Here is a 23475-nt window from a genome sequence, read left to right on the forward strand (position 1 = left end):
GTTTTTAAAAGAACTGAGACCAATCTTTCTAAAAAGTCACAATCTTAGGGTAAATCAGAACTTATAGCTAAACATTCTGAGAGATGTATGCTTTTATAAATCTTCACTTGATTCCATGTTAGGGAGAAATATATAAACTGGGCTACATACAAGGAAAGGACTCTATTGAATCCTAATCTTTGGGTGGGACGATACCTTAAAGCCATGTGTGCAATCTTCCATGCGGTGAGGAATTCTTCATACAGCATTCTCAAAACTGGCGATTTGACTCCTCCATTTTTACAGCCATGATTTCCCAGATAATGATGGGGAAGTGAACAATGCCCAACTTGCCCTTCCTCACTTAAAATTCTCATGAAAATACAGCAAATGATGACAAGTTTCAACCTTATTGGAACTTAAGAAGCTTATCTGTCAGAATTCAGGTAGAATTCACAATATTCAAAGCATAGAGAAGGATGTTTCAGTATTATGATTCCCAATAAGGGGATCAGAATATGCCACTTCGGTATAAAGATTGTTTTGAACTAAAGATAAATGAGAAATAGCAGACATAGGAAGAGCTCTCTCCTCTCTCCCTTTCTGCCTGCGAGCGAGGCATAAATTTCCCTTTGTAAAGGTGACACAAATACAGGCATACCTTGGAGAATGTTTAGGTTTGGTTCCAGACCACCACAAGAAAGTAAATATTGCAATAAAGTGAGTCACATGAATTTTTTGGTTTCCCAGTGCATATAAAAGTTATGTTTACACTATACTGTAGTCTATTAAGTATGTAATAACATTGTCTCATCTTAATTAAAACATACTTTATTTTAGTATATGTGCTGCCAAAGTGAGCACTAAGACATACTTTATTGCTAAAAAATGTTAACCATCATCTGAGCCTTCAGTGTCATAATCTTTTTGCTGGAGGGTCTTGCCTTGATGTTAATGGCTACTGACTGATCAGGGTAGTGGTGGCTGAAGGTTGGGGTGGCTGCAGCAATTTCTTAAAATAAGAACAATGACGTTTTCGGCATCGACTGACTTCCTTTCATGAACAATTTCTCTGTAGCATGTGATGCTGTTCTGTAGCATTTTACCCATAGTAGAACTTCTTTGAAAATTGGAGTCGATACTCTCAAATCCTACTGCTGCTTTATCAATGAAGTTTATACAACATATAAATCCTTTGTTGTCATTTCAACAATCTTCACAGCATCTTCACCAGGAGTAGCATTCCATCTCAAGAAACAAGTTTCTTTGCTCATCCATAAAAAGCGACTTTTCACCCGTTAAAGTTTTGTCATGAGATTGCACCAATTCGGTTGCATCTTCAGGTTCACTACTTACTCTAGTTCTCTTGCTATTTCCACCCCCTCTGCAGTTCCTTTCTCCACTGAAGTCTTGAACTCCTCAAAGTTATCCATGAGGGTTAGAATCAGCATCGTCCAAACTCCTGTTAATGTGTGTATGGGGGAAGGGAGGCGTTCATTCAGAGCAATAATTTCAGGGAAATCCTCATGATAAAATGTGTAGTGGAAACATCACAAGAAACTGGTCCTTTATCTCCAGATTAAATATGCCTAGATTAAAATCAAATACCAAAGCAAAATAAAATATCTGCCATTGCTTCTAAAACAGTTATGCCTCATTTCATCATGAGCAAGGAGTGTACCTCATTCCCTATCTGAACTCCTTAAGATCTAGACTGCTACTTCTGAGAGATGCAAGAGACAAACTGATTATTCAGACTAGGACAAACTAAGTGACCTCTCATTTTTTCCCATAAAATTACACACACACACACACACACACACACACACACACACACACACACACACACCTTCTAGTGTTAGTTGAAGATCTTCTGTTCCCTACCACCCATCTCTTTCTGGTCTGTCAATAAGTAGAACTTTTAAAAGTCATGCTAAACTAAATAGACTTTGGAGAAGATCGAGTAAACTTTACATAGGAAGTCAACTCGAAGCTCAATCCTCTAAAACAAAACATTCTGTGATATGAAAATTTAGTCAGCTCTGCATTCACAGAGCCCTCGTTTTTGGTCATATCATTTCTAGTATTATTAATCTCCTTTACAAAAAATGAGAAACCGCTGTTTGGGAACCTGACAGCTTTGAAGTTGCAAGGGCCTCTAGACAATAAGGTACAGATTCAGTTAGACTGGGGCTAGGTAATTTGGATCAATATCAGAGATTGAGAACAAGGTTTCTTGAGAAACATGAGTCCAGAAGCAGCTGGTAGAGGGATTGAGAGTAGATGTATCATATATTTCTGTTCAGTACATCCAAAGTGAACATATATCTGAAGGATCAAAGAGTTTCTGAGAGGTATAGTAAATCAAGTCATAAACATGTATTGGATGCTTATCGTATGACAAGTAGTATGAAAGGACTCTTCATGGATTAGCTTAATCATGATAACAAGCGTATGAGGTAGCTACTATAATTATTTGTGTTTTTCAAGTGAAGAAACTGAGGCACAGAGAGGTTATGAACTTGTCTGGGGTTACACTGCTAAGTTTATGCAGGTGAATGCCTTGGCTCTGAGGCTAGTGAGAAAACTGTCATGGGAATGCCTACGACAATTAGGTTGAAAAAATACACAGTATAAAAGCGAGTGTGTGAGTGTGTGTTTGAGGTTGTGTAATGATGTTTTTTGTTTCTCTCCAATGTTTGATCAATTATATGCTTATCCAATGAACCCTGTGAAGAAAGGTTAGGCATTTTGTCTTCATGGAAAGTTCATTGGTACATGTGAATACTAAAATTATAAATTATCCACCTCAGACTGCAAAGTAGATTACAATTATAAAATATATACTGTGTTCAACATAAAGGATCAATAAGAAGACACTTTTAGCATACAGTTTCACAAAGTTTCCTTCTAATGTATTCCACAAAATTCCTTGTCTGCTCTAATAAGTAAGTAGCAAATTTCAATATATAATTAAGCTTCAAAATTTTAGGAATCTAATCTCTACCAATTCTTCAGATTCATTTATGCTAAAATTTTGAAACCAGTTGACTAGATTCAAGATATCCCAAAGGGGCCAGTGAAATAAAAGCATTGTAATCCTAGGGCTCAGAAATTCTGTTCCTGTTTATATAGCACATAACTGGGGCCTCCTGTCTTGTTCTCCTATTCCAAAAGAGAGAGCAGGCAGTATGGTCCCAGGGTCCCCAAAATCCTGAACACATTTTCCCTCTTGTGGAGAACAGGCCTAGTTAAAGGGAAGGAGGAATGCTTCCTACCCTGAACAGGCTGACTCAGATTAAGGAATCTCTCAGATATATTCCTATATACTGCCCATTTAAACATATTTACAAAAATGAGTAAATAATTCATAAATCAGAATTGAACAGAAAATGTACCCTTATAATCCAATATCCTCATTTCAGAGTTGAGTCCAAGAGACATAAGTGACTTCATCTTACATAATTTCCCAAACTCTAAAAGTGTTTCCTACCTTTACCATTATAAAAATATATTTTCATATAGTTCTATCATTATGAATGTGCCATTTTCTATCTTTAAAAAAGTTACTTTGTTGTACATTTGTACATATGTACTATGTCCCTCACATGCATTAACTTGGTTCTCAAATTTGTGATTTTTAATTATAATATTCAATTAGGATAAACATACAACAGTTTAACTCTTCTCAATTGTTAGATATTTGTACTGTTTCTCATTTTTCTTCTTTAAAAATAGTAACTGTACAGCTAGAAATATCTTATGTAGTCCTTTTCTTTTACTCTTTTTGGGTAATTTTATAAAGTACATTTTTACATCAAAAATGGTGGTCAGTTTTATGATCTTCATTGAATAAGGCTAAACTCTTTTAAAAGATGCTGGCAGTTTACTCAATTAAGTCTAAGTCTACATCTCCAAACTTCCTTGTCTCTTGTAACTGGTAGTGAGTTTCCATATGTTCCTGAATTCTCTCTACAATTCTGGATACACGTGATCATAATTACTAGTCATGAATTTCTAGATAATTCTATTAAAGTTGAGTTCTATTTTATTTAAGATATTTGCCTCTGTGTTTATAAATGAGATTACTGTCATATCACTTTTTTTAGGTGCTCACTATTGCCTACAGAAAAGATCAGGATCACATTTAATTTATCTCATATAATAAACTAAGGAACCCTCCTTGTTTGTTTTCCCAAATCTGTCATAGCCTTCCTTCAACATCTCCATCTTATAATCAGAATAATCTTTGAAAAACTCAAAGCCTCATCACATGTCTTTTTAAAAACTTTCAATGGCTTCCCATTACTTTTATGATATAGTACAAACCCCTAGGTTGGACTATATGGTTCTGGAACATCTAACCATGCATGTATGCCTCCCCCTCTCCTGCTTTGGGGTCTTCAAATGCACTCACCATAGGACCTCCACTCCTCCTCCCAGCTAAATTTTACTGAGCTACCCTTAAATGTCACTAACACCTACCATTAGGTTAAAGCTCCCTCGGAATCCAGCTCTCCTTATTCAAAATTACTTATTCAATGTCTGATCTCTCTGGTAAACTGTAGAAAACTTTGTAAGAGCAAAGACCCTTTTTTCATACCAACAGTAAGTAGGTATTCTTTACCTCAGGAACTTAAGAACTTGGTACTCTATATATTGCCTCCCTAGTGGAGTATAAATCAAGGATGAGGACTAGTTCTATTCTACCCAAAGTTTAGCACAGTGACTTGCACGCAATTAAAAGTTCAGTGGATTTATATCACCATGTACTCTGGAGTAACACAAGGAGCAAACTTAATTAAGTTTGTGACTGGCAAATACTCCTTAATGTTTTAACATAAAACATTACAAGAAACATAAATATGTTAACAAAATAGAATATAAACTAAGAGACTCATCCATCACAAAGACACAGCTATATTGATTTCTATGGTTCACTGAATAGTCATCAGAATTGGAGAGTTAAAATAGTTCACTCACTTGAAAGCCTTAAATAACTGAAAGGGTAATATCTTTTAAATCTCTGCAGAGACTCTGAAGAAGAAAAACTCAACAAAGGCCACAACATTGAAATATTTTCTGCTTTTCCATTTACTTCATTAAGTTCAAACAATCCTAAAGTCTCTAGGAAATGCCCTAGAGAAATGCTAAGTAAGAAAAAACACGTTAAACTATGGTAAAACCACCTTTCTAACTGATAGACTTCTGCTACTGAGAGAACTTCTGTAAAATGAGAATAATAGTACCTTCCTCACTGAGATATAAGGATTAATATGTACTATTATAATTTTATTTTTCTTATTTCCCATTAGGTGGCTGGAACTTAAGGCATTATGTAAATTAAAACAATGGGCCAGAATTCTGGGCCAAGAAGAGACCTCTTAGTTTACTCATGACTAATGACAGTCTCCATACATGTACATTCCTAGGAAAGTTCTTGATATCTCAACATTATTACTTTTCCCATTATAACGGGCAGGCAATTCTTCATAATATCCAAAACTATTTTAGTTAAAAGGCACAACTAGTTTTTCTTCCTTACTTAAATTTTGTCACTGTCTTCCTTCAACACCTCCATGTGGCTCTTTTGTGTTAAAAGTGCAACTATCAAAACTAAAAAATTATGAGTAATTTTGCCTTTCTGCTAATTTTAAATGTAAAGTACATCATACATCCTTTACAAGCAAGTTAAATGGAGATAAAGTTGAAATCACAGAAGATATAAGTGATCTCTCAAAAGGTCACGTTTCGTGACTTAATACTATGCACTTGTGATCAATGAACTAAGTGGTTTTGAATCGGATGTAGACCATTACTTGAGCTAAACTTCCGACGGCTCATAATTTTTAAGGTGTGTAGTTAACATTATGCATGTTATTGTCCTTTCTACCCATTCTTACCAGTATGTGCCTATTTGTAAAACAAAAATGCTAATAATCAGTAATAGTCCTATAAAAGATGTTAACTCTGTTTAGTCACTAACTGATCTTGCTCAAATGTTAAAATTTTATGTTTATTGATTGGCCTCTGCATTTATTCTAAAACTCTCCAAGAATTATCTAGAAGCTTCAAATATCAACATTACCCTGGTATATTCAGTGCTGCATGTATTATTTTTCTTTGTTGCTGTTTTATGCCTTCATATTAGCAAAATATGAAATTCGGGGGGGTGGGGTGGAAATCCCTTTGATCTTTAAAACGCGAAATAAAACAAAACAAAAAAACCTTCTGTATCAGGAAACAAATTGCTTGTTCTTGAGAATTTTCCCATCAAGATTTTAGTAGAAGCAGGTATACTTAAATCATTTTGATGTTTTTGTGGTGTTTCCAAACAACATACTTTGAAATCTGAGTCACTTCTTATTTAGTTTCATATAACTCTCCTGATGCTCTTCATCACATATTAGTGATCAAAAACGAGATGTAATTCCCCAATCCCTGCCCGCAGACCTGAGTAGGATCTTACTGTAACCTGAAGGGAGTTTGGCCCTAACTCATGTACTGTGCAAGAACGAACTGCTGTTGGGTTTGACTGATTATAGATGGGTTGTGGTGTGGTGTATCTAAGGCTATTGAATGCAACTTAAAATGCTTAATAAAAAATCTTTATTCTTTTAGTATAAAATTTTTTTATCTACTATTTTTTATTAGTAGAAACAGGTGTTTTCTATAATTTATGAGAAATCAAAGGATAGTCTTACATTAAAGACTAAATGTCTGTGTCTGTCCTTCTACCCCCCGCCCCCCCCCCCAAGTCATATATCGAAATCCTAATCCCCAATGTGACAATATTTTGAGTCAAATCCCTTTCACATTTACCATCTCTCTTTTTTCTTCCATCTTATCTCTCCAACCTACTCTTCTGAACCCCTCTTCTGCTTTTAAGGACTGATGGAATTAGCCTGGATCCACCTAGATAATCCAGTATAATCTCCCCATCTCAAAATCCTTAAAGGCTCTTTTGTCCTAAATGCAGCATAGACACAGGTCCCAAGGATTAAGATGTGGACATCTTTGGTCGAATGGGGCATTATTCTGATACACACACACACACGTATTTTTTTTTCTCAGCTAGCTAGAATATAGAGAGTGAGAAGAACAGTGAACTGATAGAACAGAGGACTGACAGAACCTCTGAAGTGTGATATTAAGGGGTGGGGAGAGGAAAAAAAGCCAACCCCCAAAGAGCACAAGAAAGAGCAATCAGACAGGTAGATCCAAAGGGAAACTCATCTTGAAGATTCTTGTGTGATGTTTTGCCTGTTCGTGGAAATAATTTTCTCAAAACTGTTTTGCCCAGCCTTCCACTTCCTTAATCCAGTCATCTTTAATGGTGCTGATTCTTGGGCAGTGACTACATGAATTTCAGTTTTGTACATAATATCCTGGAATATCTCCGAATACTCAGCCAATGAACTGCTAAATTGGCTGAACATCCAGAGACCTCTTTTCCAGGAACATTTTGCTCTAGGCTATAAAATAATAGATCATTGCTAGAACTCCCTAAAGCAAGGTAGCTTTGGAAAGCTGCAATACCTAGATGGCAGGTCCCACTGCTGGCAAGCGAGATCCTTACCTCAGGTTTTCAAAAGCAGAAACCAAGCAAGGAATCTCCTGGTGTCAATAATACTCGTCCCCACTCCCCGCCTTCCCCCCCCCCCCAAACTAAGTCAAGTAAATATTATGAGATATAGATATGTGGGTTGATAAGTATTAATTTAACTTAAAGATTTGTTAGATTCTGTGTTATAAGCTGAAGATCATCAGTGATAGGAAAGTTAACAAGTTTCCTATGAAATAAATGCTATCTTCTAAAACTGAAATATAAGAATTCTAAGCTAATCCATATAAGAAGTTAAGGAAAAAGCCATCTTGAAAGAGGACAAGTCTAAAGCTAGTAAGGATGATCCAGAAACACAGAACATAAGAGATCAAAGAAAACATTAAGATTATCTAACCTGATCTTTTCATTTTACATTGGGACAATTAAAATACAAAGGACTTTGCCAAGGTAACCTAGCTGCTGGCAACTCAGCAGGCATCCTCCTGACTTCGCCTTCAATGTTCTACAACTTGGGGCCATCCACAGGAGGTAGCTCTACTGTTAGTTGCTAAATGGATTCTAATCTCTCACCCACTTTCTTCTGGAGCCCTTATGAGCAGGACAAAAACGCAGGTGAAACAATGTCAATCTCTGAGCCTAAGGAACATCTTTTCAAAAGTAAGAGGTAATAGTTTATAAAAAGCCATGAGCTGTAGTTCTCTCCTGGGGGTAGCGGACCTAGAAGACCATAAGACAGTACACAACTCAAGACTCGCTAGCTCTACATTAAAAGATTTTAGAGGACTATGTGTGTATGTAAAATTACCACTGGATTCTGGAAAAAGAAAATGGGAAAGATAAAGCAGGAAAAAAGGTTAATGGTTTTACCTCTGCTACATCTGATTTTTTGCCAAGATTTTTTTTTGTTCTATTACCTCATAAAAAGCAGGAGCCACAATAAAGAAATATCTGAAACCTATGCTCCCCAGCACATTATAGGATACAACTAACACAAAACCACAGCTATTTTATTCTGTTCCAGACTGGGAAATTAAAAAAAAAAAAATCCACATTTCAAGGAGTCAGCCTATCTAGGCCACCCAACCCTAGCATCTATGCAATTAGCCTTAGTCAGCCACAGACATAGCAATTAAATCCTATGATCCCTGTCCAGGCAATTTGCTACTTAAGGATAGTGAGCTACTGCCAGTTGCCCTCTGCAAAAGCAGTGGGGGATTTCAGCAGGCTGTAGCCTCCATAGATCCTCCTCCATTCTCTGGGTTTCTGTGGGTCTAAAGCCCTCCTGGACAGTGACAACCATATTAAGAAAGGGAATGAAGAAAAGGGACATAAAGAAAGCAACAAAAAGTGCCAAATTAGTACTGGATATCTTATTTCAGATTTCTCTGTCACTCCTCAGGATGGGATAATAAATTTGTAGATTTTAGCTTTAGGTCACATGTTTTAAATATATATATTTTTTAATTATCCAAAATACTGTATTCGGACTATTACAATTGCAAGGAGAACTTCTCCCACCTCTCCCTCCTTGGTATATTGACACTCATTATCCCAGATTGTCACATTCACCTGGTACCCTCTGATTTTCCAAACTCTCCATACCTTATTATCCGCTACTGTACTCTGCTAGAAAACTGGTTACTCTGTCTCTATATAATGTTAAAAGTCCTCTGTAGAAGTCGCAACACACTTTTCCAATCAGGAGTCAATTTTCCATTTACCAAAACACTGCTCCCCAACATAGCCTGTCAAGTTACTTTGACCATTTTCAAGGGACTTCTGTATTTCTTAATAAGATGGGTTGCCTTAAATCTCACTGCCAACTTGTCACCAGAAACTTTTTGGCATCTCGCTCAGTTTTCCTTTCCACACTTAATATCATCATCGTCCTCCTCGGTGATATTATTCGAGAGGAACATTTATCAGCAGGCACCCATCAATTTATATTGTGAAGCAAAGAAATCCACACCAAGAACATTTTTAGGAAATCGATTTAAATATTTCAGAGTGAGGAAAGGTATAGAGTTTATATCTAATATGTACAACACATATTTTAATCAGCGATCAAAAATTTTCTGAACTCCCTACTTTTATAGTGCATCAGGTTGCTTTGTAGAAAAAATCATGTCTAAAGGACTATTAACCCATTGGTACTTAAAATCAAGGCAAACATGCAGAGATTACATTTTTTTCCTTCAACAGATATTTACTGAAGGCCTTATCCTGTGCTAGGAATTATTATAGGCACTAAGAATAAAGTTGTTCATAACATGGGAAAAATCTCTACTCTTTATAAATCATTACCTAGTGGGGGAAAACAAATAAGATATGTAAAATACTTAATACACTAGAAGATAATAAATTCTTCAGAAAAAATAAAGCAAGGAGGAGGATAGAACGTTTTGCTTAGTTTTGACTTGGTGCTGGGATGGGAGAGGTAGTGGGAGAGGGAATTTACACTCTCAAATAGGAAAGGCCTCAATGAGGTGAACTTTAAATGACTTGAATGAGGACCTGAGAAGATAGAAGAGCCAGCGATATGGGTATATCTGGAAAAGAACTCTTTAAGAAGAGCCGATATCAAGTGCAAAGACCTTGAGATGAAAGTATACCTGGCATGTCTGAGGGACAATAAGAAAGCTATCAGAGGGAGAACAGAGTGAGGAGAACAGCCATAGGAGATGAGGTCAGAGAGTTAAGGGGTATGTGTGTATGTGAAGATTCTATAGAATCTTGTAGGTTATTAAAAGGACTTTGACTTTTACTTAGAGTGAAATGTAAAGCCATTGTGGGGTTTTAAACAGAGGAGTAAAAGGATCTGACTATTGTTTTAACTGTTTCGTGCTGGCTGCCATATTGAGAATGGTCTGTAGAGGGGCAAAGTCACAATCATGAAGACCAGTTAAGAAGCTACTGCAAAAATGCAGTGACAAATAATTATTACTTGAACCAAGAGAAGAGAATGATAGTTATAAGTAGTTGGCTTCTGAATATATTTTAAAGGGAGAGAAAACATGGCTTGCTAACAGACTGGATGTGGGATGTTAGAGAAAGGAGTCAAAGATGACTGCAAGGTTTCTATTCCTAGAAGACAGTCAGAATTGTCATTTATTGAGATGAAGAAGACTGCGGAAGCAACAGGTTTTTATGACGGAAATGAGGAAATCAGAAACTCAGTTTTAGAACATTTTAAGTTATAATGGAATATAACATATTAAGTTTTTTTATCATACATGATGAAGACAGGTATATTTCTGGCATAGAGAGTAAGTCCATGTTACATTTTCAATACAATCACTTACATTAAACATTCCTCATTGCCTCGGCAGAAATTATTTGTAAACTACCTTAGAAGTCATTCCTAGAAAGATTTTAATAACTTGTATTTGTTTCAGGGTATAGATGGACATTCTGGCTTAATTCTGGAGCTCAGTTAGTTGGCTCCATATGTCTCAGGGGGTTATAATAAGGATGAAATTCTGGATGAACTCCAAGGGTGCATTTGCACTAAGAAAAATGGCCCTCATTTTTGGGGACAGAAATAGAAAAGCAATGCCTGACACTTGAACCCAGATGCTCACCAAGGCTGGAGGAATATCACCCAGTGTTTCATCTGAAAAGTCATTTCCTGTTGAAGCACTAAGAATAATTTATTCAGGTGAAGAGCTATTTTCTTTTCTAGCATGAACCATTTAGCTATATAGTGTTCTTCCCTCACGAAGAGAAAGTCCTCATGTGCTAGGTCCCAGAGACTACCAGCTAAGTTCCCTTTCCCCATATTGGGTCCTGCCTTCCCCAGGGCTCTGACCTCTGTACTTCAGTTAAAGAAATCAAAGTAAAATGAAAATTAAGAGAATGGAGTGGAAGGAAAATGATGAATATTATTTATTAAGGGAGTATGAATACATTATTCAGAAATTCAATCTAATTCCATTTACTTCTGAAATGCCACAAAACAATATTAAGTCAAGGCATTCAGCAAACAGTTATGAAAGTATACTATCTAATAGGAACTATGTTACCTGCTGGGGGAAGAGGAATTCAAGGATAAGCAAAACAGAGTTCCTGCTCTTGGTGAACTCAGAATCTAATGGAGAAGGCAGATGATCAAACAAGTAATTATAAGAGAATTAATAATGAAGGGACATACTAAATGTCAGGGTCCCAAAGGAGGAACAATTAAATCTGCCAGAGGAAGTTGGAAAGGATTTATAAAGGATATGACATTTGAGCCAAGCTGTGAAGGAAAGGAAGAAGTCTGTCACTCTATCAAGAGGCAGCATTCTGTGATAGGAAGAGGGTGCCTGGAGCTTACCCAGTTTTGGAATCAGGAAGGAGTGAAGAGTGGTTCTGTGTAGAGGTAAACATGGGCAAGAGTGACAGGAAAAAAAAGACTAGAAAGACAAACTGCTTTATTAGGAGTTTGTCGTTTGTTCTTTTGAAAACAGAGCACTCTAGGCTGTTTAAGCAGGCAAATGACATGATTATAATTGTGTTTTCAAAAAATAGTGAATGGCAGAATAGAAGAAAAGACGTAAAAGATCCTCAATGACAGCAGAATAAAACAGATCAAGAGAAGAAAACAGAATTTCATACTCGACAGAAAGAGCCACGAACATATCCACTTTCATTACCCTTCACCACCTTCCACCAATGAAATTAACCATCTCCTTTCACTATCATTTCATCAAGCGGACAGTGAAAGAAAGATGTCCACATAGAAAGATGTAGGAAGTTGGCATCCCAGAGAAAACACATGGAAGCCACCTTTTCCCTGTTAATGATTTCTGTCAGAGGTTATAAAAGAAGAAAAAATTGAGAGCATCATATGGAACTCTAACCACACTTGGATTTAGAACCAGGAAGCATGTATGAACATGCGTGTGAGTGCCCCTCCCCCAAGCGCAAATGCTGTATTGACAAATGACAAGCAGTATACACCCTAAAAAGAATAATAACATCTCCTTTTACCTCCTAACATACATCCACTTTCAGTGATGCTGTCTATTTACTACTGTTTAAGATAATTCCTTTTAATACAGCCTTGGTGTACCAGGAGCTTAGGGTAACCACTTTCTTCCCATTGTCTCTCCACATCTCTTGGCCATAACATTGCTGTGGAGAATCTACTGCTGGTCTGGATTGGGCTCAACATATCAGAGGTCTGGAAAGAATTCGAGAGGCCTCTCCCTGATCGATGTTTGGCCTAGATGAACATTTCTATCTTCAGGTGTCTTTAGAACATATGTTTTAGCACAGTCTAGAAAACAGAGAAGCCATAACAACTTTGCTAGCCAATAGCATGTTAATTTGCTCTTTTCTATAGTAACACTGGAGCCAAGCATTAGTTTGAACATTTTTTTATTGCTAGCATGTAATTAAATTTCCCTAAATGTCCACAATTTTCAGAGACACTATGAAGAGTAAATCTCAAATGTTTGGGTCACAGATGCTTTTATAAAACTAATGAAAATAAAACTTAGAGACAAAATCAGCTCCTACTGACCCATTAAACAAAAAGGCCAAAATCATCATTTCTAATGGAACAGCAATATTTTTCTCCTTCAAACTCATACAATGTTTGCATGTTACTTAATTTGACATTTAATCATGTGCTGCTTTTTACTAGTAGTTAACTTTTTACAATTATCAGTCCTGCCTTTCTTATTATAGATTTTAATAAGCTAAAGTTATATTCTAGATGCATCAATCAAATCAAATTACAAAAAACCTATTATAGGACAGGACAGTGAGAAATGAAAATTGGACATGGTAAATTCATACCTTTACTGATGTTCATGGGCCACTCCATTTTTTTTATGTGTAGCAAAAAAAGGTGGAATAAAAAAAATTATACCTGTCAAATTAACCAAAAACACTTAAAGTTTATGGTTTATAGACTCAATATTTGTGAGTCTGTTATAAAACTAGTGCATAAATTCACTGCTTGGTGTACTTAAAGCTGGTATGACCCTTTGTTATAGGAACCAGCAAGATATTTAAAAGCCATAAAAATATTTTTATATTTCTTGCATGAAGAAATTACCTTAAGAAATTCAGCTTTTAAAAAAGGCTTTAAATATGAATGTACATTATAATTTAAATATAAAAACAAAACATTAGAAATAACTCAGGTTCAAAAATAATAATAGCTAATTAAATGATGGAGTATAAAACTGACATAGCATTCATAAGGGAATCTCTAAGCAAATTAAGAATTAAGAAAAAATTCTTCAACTGATGAAGGGCATAAAAAACTTACACCTATCATGATATTTAATAGTGAAAAACTAAAAACTTCCTTATTTAAATCAGGAACAAGGTAAGGTTATATGCTGTCAGCACTTCCACTGAACTTTGTACTGCAGAGCCTGGTGCAACACAGCAAGAAACAAAAAAGCATCTAGATTGGAAAGGAAGAAGTAAAACTGTCTTTACTCATGGATGTCAAAATTGTGTACCTAGAAAATCCCAAAGAGTGCATAAAATACTATTAGATCTTATGAGTGAGTTTAGAAAATTTGAGATTTAAGATCAACATACAAAACCCAACTGTATTTCTAAACACTAGGAATGAACAATTAAAATTTGACAGTAAAGGAACAATACCATTTACTATAAACACAAATTACTTTGTAATAAATCTAATAAAATATGTGCAAGATTTGCTGAAAACTACAAAGCACTGATGAGAGAAACCAAAGACATAAATAAATGGAGAGACAGACTGTAGTACATGGTTTAGAAGACTCAATATTTTCAGAATGTCAATTCTCCCCAAATTGACCTATGGATTTGACAAAATATAGGAATCGACAAGCTGATTCTAAAATATACATGGTAAGAATCCAGAATAAACAAAACAATTTCAAAAAAGAAAAAACTGAGAACTCATACTATATTATCTAATTTTAACACTTAATATAAAATTAATATCAAGACCTAGCAAAAGGAGAGACACACAGATCAGCAGAACAAAATATAGTGAGTCCAGAAATAGAAACATACATATAGGTTAATTGATTTTTGATGAAGGCGTCAAAAGCAAATAAATGGAGAAAGCATTTTTAACAAATGGTGCTGGAACAACTGTACATTCTATATAAAAATATGAACCTGGATAATATCTCACATCATATTGAAAAGATAACTCAAAATGTATCACCAGAAACCTAAATGTAAAACCTAAGACTATAAAACTCCCGGAAGAAAATGTAGGAGATAATCTTTGTGTCTTTGGGTCAGGCAAAAATTTCTTAAGACAGGAAAGAGATCACGAACCATAAAAGAAAAAAAAAAAGATGTTATTATGAAATATAAGTTACAAAATAAAAAACATAAGCTTTTGAAAAATACTATTAAGAAAATTAGAAGCCACAGACTAAGGGAAAAAAGTTGCCAAACACATATCTCATAATGGACTGCCAACCAGAATAAATAAAAATCTATTAACACAACAATAAGAATTATTGTAAAAGCAGGACAAAAGATTTGAACAAACATTTCACTAAAAAAGAGATATGGATACCAAATAAGCAAACAAAATAATGTTTAGCATCAGGAGTCACTACAGGAATGCAAATTAAAATCATCAAAAGGTACATACCTATTAGAATGTTACAAATTTTTAAAAACTGACAATATCAAATATTAGCAAGGGTGTAGATTAGCAAATGCAGATTAGCAAATGCAACTCTCACATATTGGCGGTGGAAATGCAAAATGGCAAAGCCATGTCAGAAAACCTGTTTGAAAGTTTCTTATAAAGTTACACATACACTTAATGTATGACTCAGTATTTATACATACTCTTAATGTATGACTCCTAAGTATTTATTCTAAAGAAATGAAAACATATGTCCACATAAAACCTTTACACAAATGTTTATTGTGGCTTTATTCTTGATATCCATATACTGAGAACAATCCAAATATTCATCAACTCGTTTACGATGAGTAAACAAATAATCCCTATAATGAAATACTATTCTGCAATAAAAGTGAACACACTACTAATATATGCAACAATTTGAATGAATTTTAAAAGCATCATACTAAGTGAAAGAGGGCAAAATTAAAAGTGTGACGCCAGTTATCCATCTGTGATTCCACTTGTATGACAAAACTGTAGCATCAGAGCAGTCATTGCCCAACCTGAGAGTGGGAAGAGGAGACTCACTGCAAAGAGGCATAAAGGAATTTTCTGAGTAACGGAAATATTCTGTATGTTGATTTTGGTGGTGGTTACACAACTGCATAAGTATGTCAAAGATTATAGTGCTGTATATCTAATAAGGATGACTCTTACTGTATTTAAATTATGCCTCAATAAATCAACAAACAAAAGACTGTTAAACCAAGTGCTGAAGAAGATGTGGAACAAATGGAATTCTCACTCATTGCTGGTGGCTATGAAAACGGTATGACCCCGCTGGAAAATAGTGTAAGATTTAAAAAAATAAAATTAAATATACACTTACCAGAAATCCAACAAACCCACTTCTAGTAGTACCCAAGAGAAATAAGAACATATATCCATACAAACACTTGTATGTGAATGTTCATAGCAGCCTTATTCATAATAGTGCAAAACTACTAACAATAAAATATTCATAAATATTAGATAAATGACAGAACTAATTATGATGTATCCATATAAAGAAATATCATTCATTAATAAAAAAATGAACTGCTGATACATTCAATAACATGGATGAATATTAAAACATTCTATTGAATGAAAGAAGCCAGACATAAAAGGTATAAAAATAATACAATTTCTGGAACTTTGTGTAACATTCTAGAATTTTACATATAAAATTTTATAAAAATTTTTTATACTGCTATTTTAAAAATAATTTCTATTCATATATAATTTTATGTAAATAAATGAACCTATTTTATTTGTAGGGTATCATGCAGTTTGACTAATATGCAGACCTACATAACCACCTTCATCACCACCAAGAACATTTCTATCATCCCAAGAAACTCCCTGTGCTTCTTTGTAGTCATGTCTCCTTGCCCCAAGCAACCACTGATCTCTCTGTCACTACATATTGTCTGCATTTTCTAGAATTTTCTGTAAATTCTAGAAATGGATGTATCAATAGTTTCTTCCTTTTAATAGATAAATGATGTTTCTTTATGTGGGTATATCATTTAGTCATTTACCTGTTTATATCTGTGAACTAACCTATCAGAAATATCCAGGATATAAAAATGAAGATTTTATAATAAGAATGTAATTATGTCACTAAATATTTGGTAAGCATATAATCAAAGATAGTAGGAAACTAATCTTAGATAGGTCAAATAATTTGCCAAATGTCACACAGCAAGTAACCCAGAATTGCCCAATTCCAAACTTCTTAACCACTATTCTGTCTTAACATTCAGTATACGGCTCCTGAATTTGCAAGTACAGGAGGAGTCCCATTTTCCTGATGTTCACACGTTGAGAAAAAACAAGGGAGATACTAGAAGTTTAATAGGTCAAGAAAGAGTTTTCTTTCTCCATACTCAAGGGGTTTAGAAAAGTCAGTATTTAGAAGACTCCAAACAGCCCTCTGCTAATCTAGTGGGAACAGATCCTAAATCCTTGGATTGTGATCTTGCCTATATAGTCACCAGAGCCAGTTTTTCTTTTCCACTGGATATTCTTAGCAAATGTTACAGTGTAAAATATGAAAAGGGGCATCAGAAGCTATTCTAGGGAAGTGAGCTGTCCTTTCACACAAGTGGGCTTCATGCCCAAGTTCAATTTCATTTCATGTATAAGATTCCCTTAGTCACATCTTAGAATGCCATATCATTCATGTTTGTTCTCTCTCTCTCTCTCCCCTCCCCCATTCTCCTCCCCCTCCACATTTTCAACGAGTTATTTTACTATTGAAATCAAGAAAGACCAAGAAAGAAATAATCCTGGCTACTCAAGAAGAAGGTACTATAAGAGATAAGAATCCTCTAGATATGGCTATGTGGTTGTGTCTGAAATTGGTCCCTTTGAAGGTCCCTGCTTGCTGATATGCACCCAACAAAAGGCTCCTTCCTTCAGTTCCTATTCCATCTTTGCTGAAACCCTTGGGACTTGACAGTTCAGACTGTCCTTCTGGTTCCCTCCCTTTAATGATGCTGTCTGGCTCCCCTTTCACAGTCTGTCCTATCTCGATTTTTTTACTCCTTCTTAGTTCCTGGACTTGCCTAGATGGAAGGTTTTAACCTTCAGATTAGGGTTCTGGAAGCTCTTTCTGGTCCTTGTTCCCCAGGGGCCTATGCTTGCAACTGTGGCTCTTAAGTAACTAATTCCCTTATAACTAAGGGGGCTTCTTTCTTGACAAACTGAAGTATGCCCCAATTCCCTAAATCTAGCCCTTTGCTATCACTCTCTGCTGCCCTCCAGCGGCTATTGGTAGGATGCACTAGTTAGGAATTACTTCCGAGGACTGACTCTGCTGCCCTTTCCTTGCTTGGCCTATGAGTGTCCTCTACTAGGACACTAGACAGTGTAGTTAACAGAGATGGGATTTACATTCAACACCAATTAGGCTTATTTCAGCCAGCAGTTCCACAACAACCTTTATACCCCTGTTACTCCCAGGGAAATTCACTGGTGACGACTCTCCTGTCTTTTCTCCTGAAGATGTGACTGTCTCAGAAATTCACAGATTCCAGGTTTGTGGGTATGCATACACATGCTGTGTGTTGGAGGTAAAAGAGAAATCTCTGGAGTTTCTGAGGCTTGGCTTGTTGGGAGAAGGAGAGCGTGGTCCAGTGTCTAAGGCTAGCCTAGCACCTAGCCTCTTAAGATGACCTAGGTCTCTTATGATGTAGCATAAGAGGATCACCGAGGCTATGCATGGGCTAAGGCAGAAAATGCCAGGAGGTTTACTATGCTATGTTTATTAGCTCATCACACACGAGCTGAAATTGAATGAAACTCTAGCTTTTGAACTGACAGACATCATTATGAAGCTATCTAAAGAGATGCTGGCACGTGCCCACATTAAACGTTACAGTTGTTCTATGGGAGCAAAGGGGTAGGACGGTTGTCACAGACTAGACCCACACTTCTAGAAAAGGTCCTTCTAGCAGCTACTGAAAAGGCTGTTCTATACTCTGGTGGGACCTCTAAGTGGCAGAGCTCTACCTCTGGGTTAAAGAAGGAAGTGCTAGACAACTCTGTTGACCAAACTTTAGATTAGATTTGTCATCTAACCCAAGACTATGCCAGTATGGGTTGACAGTAACAGTAGATAATGTTAGCCTGGTAGGTCCATGAATAAAAGGCTAAACACAATGTATTATTATGGGAAAGTATGTTAAAAACCTTGTGTTTTGTCTCTTGCTACCCCCAAAATTATCCACAACTATTAATAACCGAACATCCCTCACCCACTTGTCTCCACATATCTGAATTAATACAGTTTAAGAACACTGAGCGGACCCACAGTGTTTGTCATTCATGAGTCAGCATTTCTAGACACACAACTGTCTAAAGGGGAAGACCCTTAGGAATGACTCAGAAGCTACCTCTCTATAAAGCACAACTGTGTAAAGAACTAAGTGTCTCGCCTACATTCCTGCTAAGTGGGTGTGCTTCCACTCTGAGGAAGAGCAAAGCCTCTGCAAAATACACAGTCAAGTTCATCAGACCTTCCGCCTTCCCTTCAAGGATCCCGACTGTTCTCTATTTTAAAAAAAATCAATAAGCAGTCTACCTCTTACATGATTACCACTGTCTCACTGTAGTTACTATCTACAACTACTACCTGTTCCCTCTCCTCTGATTCCCAAGCTCCTGAAAAAACTCCATGAGACTTTAAGAAATTAGACCTCCGAGTTGCTAAAATGATTTCCATAATAAGAGGAGAATGAATAGAAAACAGCCTTCCTGACACGCTCTGATGACATTTGACCCATTAAATATCTGAGTCTTTTCCTAGCAGTTATATGACACCTCACATGGTTTCTATACTAAAGATTAGATATTAGTTTCCGAGATCCTGGTATAGAAAAAATAGATTTTTTGGTAAATAAATTTTTTTAAAAAAGCACTGAGATGGAATTTCTGAGCTCACCTCCTTCCCAGTTAAGAGGCTGGTATTAGGTGAAAAAAAGTCTCATTAGTTCTAGAACAGACTGTCCTCTGGTCAATCAAAAATATTCAGTAAATCACAGAAAATATTACTTATTACTGGCAATTCTTTCTATAAGTTTTCCATGATGGCTCCAGATACTAATGTCCCAAGCAAGGTAAGGAGATGTATCCGGTTTACAGAGGCTGCAGCAGTATTTCAGTAACTGACAATCTTTTGCACCTGTGTCCACCCTTGCACATGCCAATGCAACCTTGGCGTATATGAAGTCAAAAGTCTAGCTCGGTGGAGTCTGTTCTCAAAAATGTTCCTATTTATATTTTTTACAGAACCAGAGGTGTTAGCTCACCTCTGTTTGGGAACAGAAGTTATTAGCTGTCAGAGCGTCCTTTGAGGTGAGAGGTATCACTGAAGGTTATGAGTGTCTGTCAAAACAATTTGGGCAAAACAATTTTGTCAATACAACCCAAGAACTCTGCTTTCAAAAACCAAAGAACTGATTTTTAAAGTATTTCAAGTCGACCATATTACTTATGGCAGACTGCCAAACCATAGCTAAAAGTTCTTTCCTGAAAGCCTGTGGATCAGTGTTCAGCCGACTTGTCTCTGTCCTAGGGATCTTTCCAGAAAATTCTGCAGCTGTCCCCAAAACTGAACAATAGGGTGACAATCCAAAACATCAATATCTAGACAAAGTGGCATCCCCTAGAAGTACCAGGGCCATCTGAAGAGAGATTCTGGGAAGAGCAGAATGTTAAAAAGGCCTGTTTCACAAATATGGGCCAACTACACAAGAACGTAAGCTTCAAGAGGGCAAGGACCATGTTTTATTCCCTGCACTATGCCCACTATGCCATTATACTCACTGTAACGATGCTAGGCATATGCTGAATGAATGAAGGAATGAATAAATATTTTCTGATTAGAGAGGTCTATATCTACATCCAAGTGTTGTGCCTGTGTCAAGACACAGACTATGGTCTTCAGGAACTTTTAGTGGCTCTGTATCAGCAAAGAGATCTATACAAGTGATCTGATATATTAATTACTACATCCTCTTCTGATCGCCAAATGCCTTTGGGATATGATGACTCTGGATCTCATCTCTGAAATGACTCCACCTACATATACATACTACCCACATAGATATGCTACCATATCAGTGGCACAGATAATCTTTTCTATACAGGTAACGTGTTTTGTGGCCCAAACCACTCCTTCTAACCCCACCTTCCACATCTGTCACAGGAATGTCATCTTCCCATTTCACGAGTTATCAAACTATTTGATTTCTGACTCTGGTGCAGATGACTGACAGTTTTATAGGTTATTATTCAAGATCGTATACAATCTGAAGGTCAACAAAATATCTCAGTGGACCATTTGAAGAGTATTTTTACTGACAACATTACTGATCCATACACTTTACTACTAAAGGGCTCACATACTACTGTGTTTTCTACCACCAAGAATATCCTTTCATTAAAACTTTCATTAATATCCTTTCATTAAAACTTTCCCCTCCTATCTTCCCCTGTTAAATATAGCTTAACGGTTGGGATGAAGGCTGACACCTGAGGCCTTTTAAGATGAGGCCTTTTAAGATGTGGGCCTGCCCTTCTCTGATCCAGGCCTCCGAGTTAGGAATTGTTTAGACTGGTCTGGATGAAACATTAAAAGAGAAATTCTATTGACTATATATCAGACAAAATCAGTTTTTGGTATAAATGGGTGTTCTACTGAGGCTAAAATATAAAAGATTATTAAGCAAAGTTAAGATTTTTTCCACAAGAGCCAGCAGCAGTCTGGTAGAGGGAATGTTCCTCTTAGTGAAATATTGTTTATTAGACTTAGGGCAGGGCAAAACAGAAGAGAAGGCAATTTGATTCAAAAACCAAAATTTCATTGAAAAGAATCAAGATAGGACAGGAAATAGGAGAGGCAGTTCTTCATATTAGGTTCTTGAGTTATTCTCAGGTTTATCCACCTGATGTTGATTAACTGAAGGTATCGATTTTACATCAGAATTTGTTCAACATCGCCAAAGAAATATACAATTATTTCTCTTAGGTCCTATAGTTGTTTTTAAGGCAAGTTAAGTGCCTGCAATGGAAATGCACTGTGTTTACTTTAGAATGAAGGTTTAGAAATTGGGGAATAACTGGCCTAGAGGGAATGTCACCAGCTCAATCTAAAAAAAGCCACAGATATCTTGGGATGGTTTTGCTGTATAAGAGTCGTTGCCAACAAGCTCCATTCAGGAGATCTGATGCAATGTCACAACCTAGTTCATTCAGCTTTATAAAAACTTATGTCTATCGGAAGTAAATGACAGCTGGGGCCAAGGAATAGAAAATAATGTGATATTACTAAAGAATAGAACATACTCAAACTTTTTCCCTTTGGTCAAACATGTAAGGTGAACAGTCATAAAATAAATAAATAATGTAAGTAATTATCTGGGGGAAGTTGGGAGTTCCTCACAATGAATGTGAATAACAGAAATGTGAAATATCTCTGCATGGCCTGCAAAAAGCAGCATTTGATAACGAAAGGTATAGGATATTAAAAAAAAAAAAAGAGGCAATGAAGAAGCTGAACAGTAAAAATAAAGAATAAAGAAGAGAAATTAAGAAATGGAGATTTAAAGGAATTAGCTTAATACTTAAAGGAAGAAAGTTAGTCTAGATCCTGGTTAAGTCAAAGCACACTCACACACACAGACACACTTTTAAAGAAAACTTAAAACTAGCTATTTTCTATGCTTTAAGTACCTTCTTCCCATCAATATCTATCTTTCTTTCAGTTTAACCCTCCACCTTTTCCATGAAATAGTTTATAATGACTCAGGTCTACAAAGACCTCTCCATTTCATGGCCTCTTTGTATTTATAGACACAATCTTGCTCCAGACTTGCCTTGTTTATTTTGCATCATTTATATAAAAGTCTCATATCCCAACTAGAGTGTATGTTGAAATCTATTTCCCCATTCCTTGAATTTGGGCTGGCCTTGTGACTAGCTCTGGCCAACAGAATAGAGTTTGCTAGTTCCAAGTGCAGGCCTCAAAGGGTTGCACATTTCCTCTTGCTCTGTTGGAACTCTGCCGAGATGCCATATGAATAAGCCTGGGTTAGGCTGGATGAGAGATTACATGGAGCAGAGAAGAGTCAGCCCAGCCAATACATCCTCGACATGGCAATCTCTGGACAATCTAGAAAACTGACCTAGAAGCCTAGGTGAGCTCAGCTGAATCTATTGTAAATTGCCTCTCTGTAGAAATTTGAGCTAAATAAATGGTTTTTGTTTTAAGCCAATACATTTTGGAGTAATTTGTTATGTAGCAAAAGCTGCAGAAATAACTGAAACATACACAATGGCTACATCCTATGAATGTAATACTCATTACGGTGTGCCTTATACCAGAATCAAGTATTTGCTGATCACCTCTTTGCTCCTGGAGGACAGAGACTGTATTACATTCCTTTGTGTATTCTCACAGCACCTAGGTTATGCTTTGTTCATAGCAGGCACTCAGAGTTTAATAAACTAAAATAAAAATCAACTGAAGTTCAAATTCTGGTTGGTGTTCATCAATGTTATCTATAGAATGTTTAACAGCAGAAGAAAAATACAAATTATTGAACTGTTAAAGAATCAAATAACTGATGAGAATCTACTATTGGCCTTGCATTGTAATTCCCAATGATAAACTCTTTTAGGCCAGCAAGGATTAATAGTTGGAGTGTACATGTCACTTCGAGATAATTAATAAGTGGGCCCTTAAACTGTACTTCTCAAGATTTAGCATTAACCTAAATTTGGATTTTGA

At 36.2% G+C, this 23475-nt stretch overlaps 1 protein-coding gene across 7 annotated transcripts in view; it reads right to left on the reverse strand.

Moving 5' to 3' along the window:
* The window catches only part of EXOC6B (exocyst complex component 6B), a 514225-nt gene that overhangs the window by 111087 nt on the left and 379663 nt on the right, over positions 1 to 23475 (reverse strand). Inside the window, exon 22 of one of the 7 annotated variants that reach the window (XM_036225135.1) lies at positions 688 to 1441. The exons of the other annotated variants lie outside the window; for them this stretch is intronic. Coding sequence (XP_036081028.1) covers positions 1424 to 1441 — 18 coding nt within the window. The 3' untranslated portion in view covers positions 688 to 1423. Of the gene's footprint in view, positions 1 to 687; positions 1442 to 23475 lie in introns of those variants that run through there. 7 annotated transcript variants of the gene reach the window in all.

This window comes from Rousettus aegyptiacus, unplaced genomic scaffold, assembly GCF_014176215.1.
Source record: "Rousettus aegyptiacus isolate mRouAeg1 unplaced genomic scaffold, mRouAeg1.p scaffold_m13_p_7, whole genome shotgun sequence".
Lineage (NCBI taxonomy): Eukaryota > Metazoa > Chordata > Mammalia > Chiroptera > Pteropodidae > Rousettus > Rousettus aegyptiacus.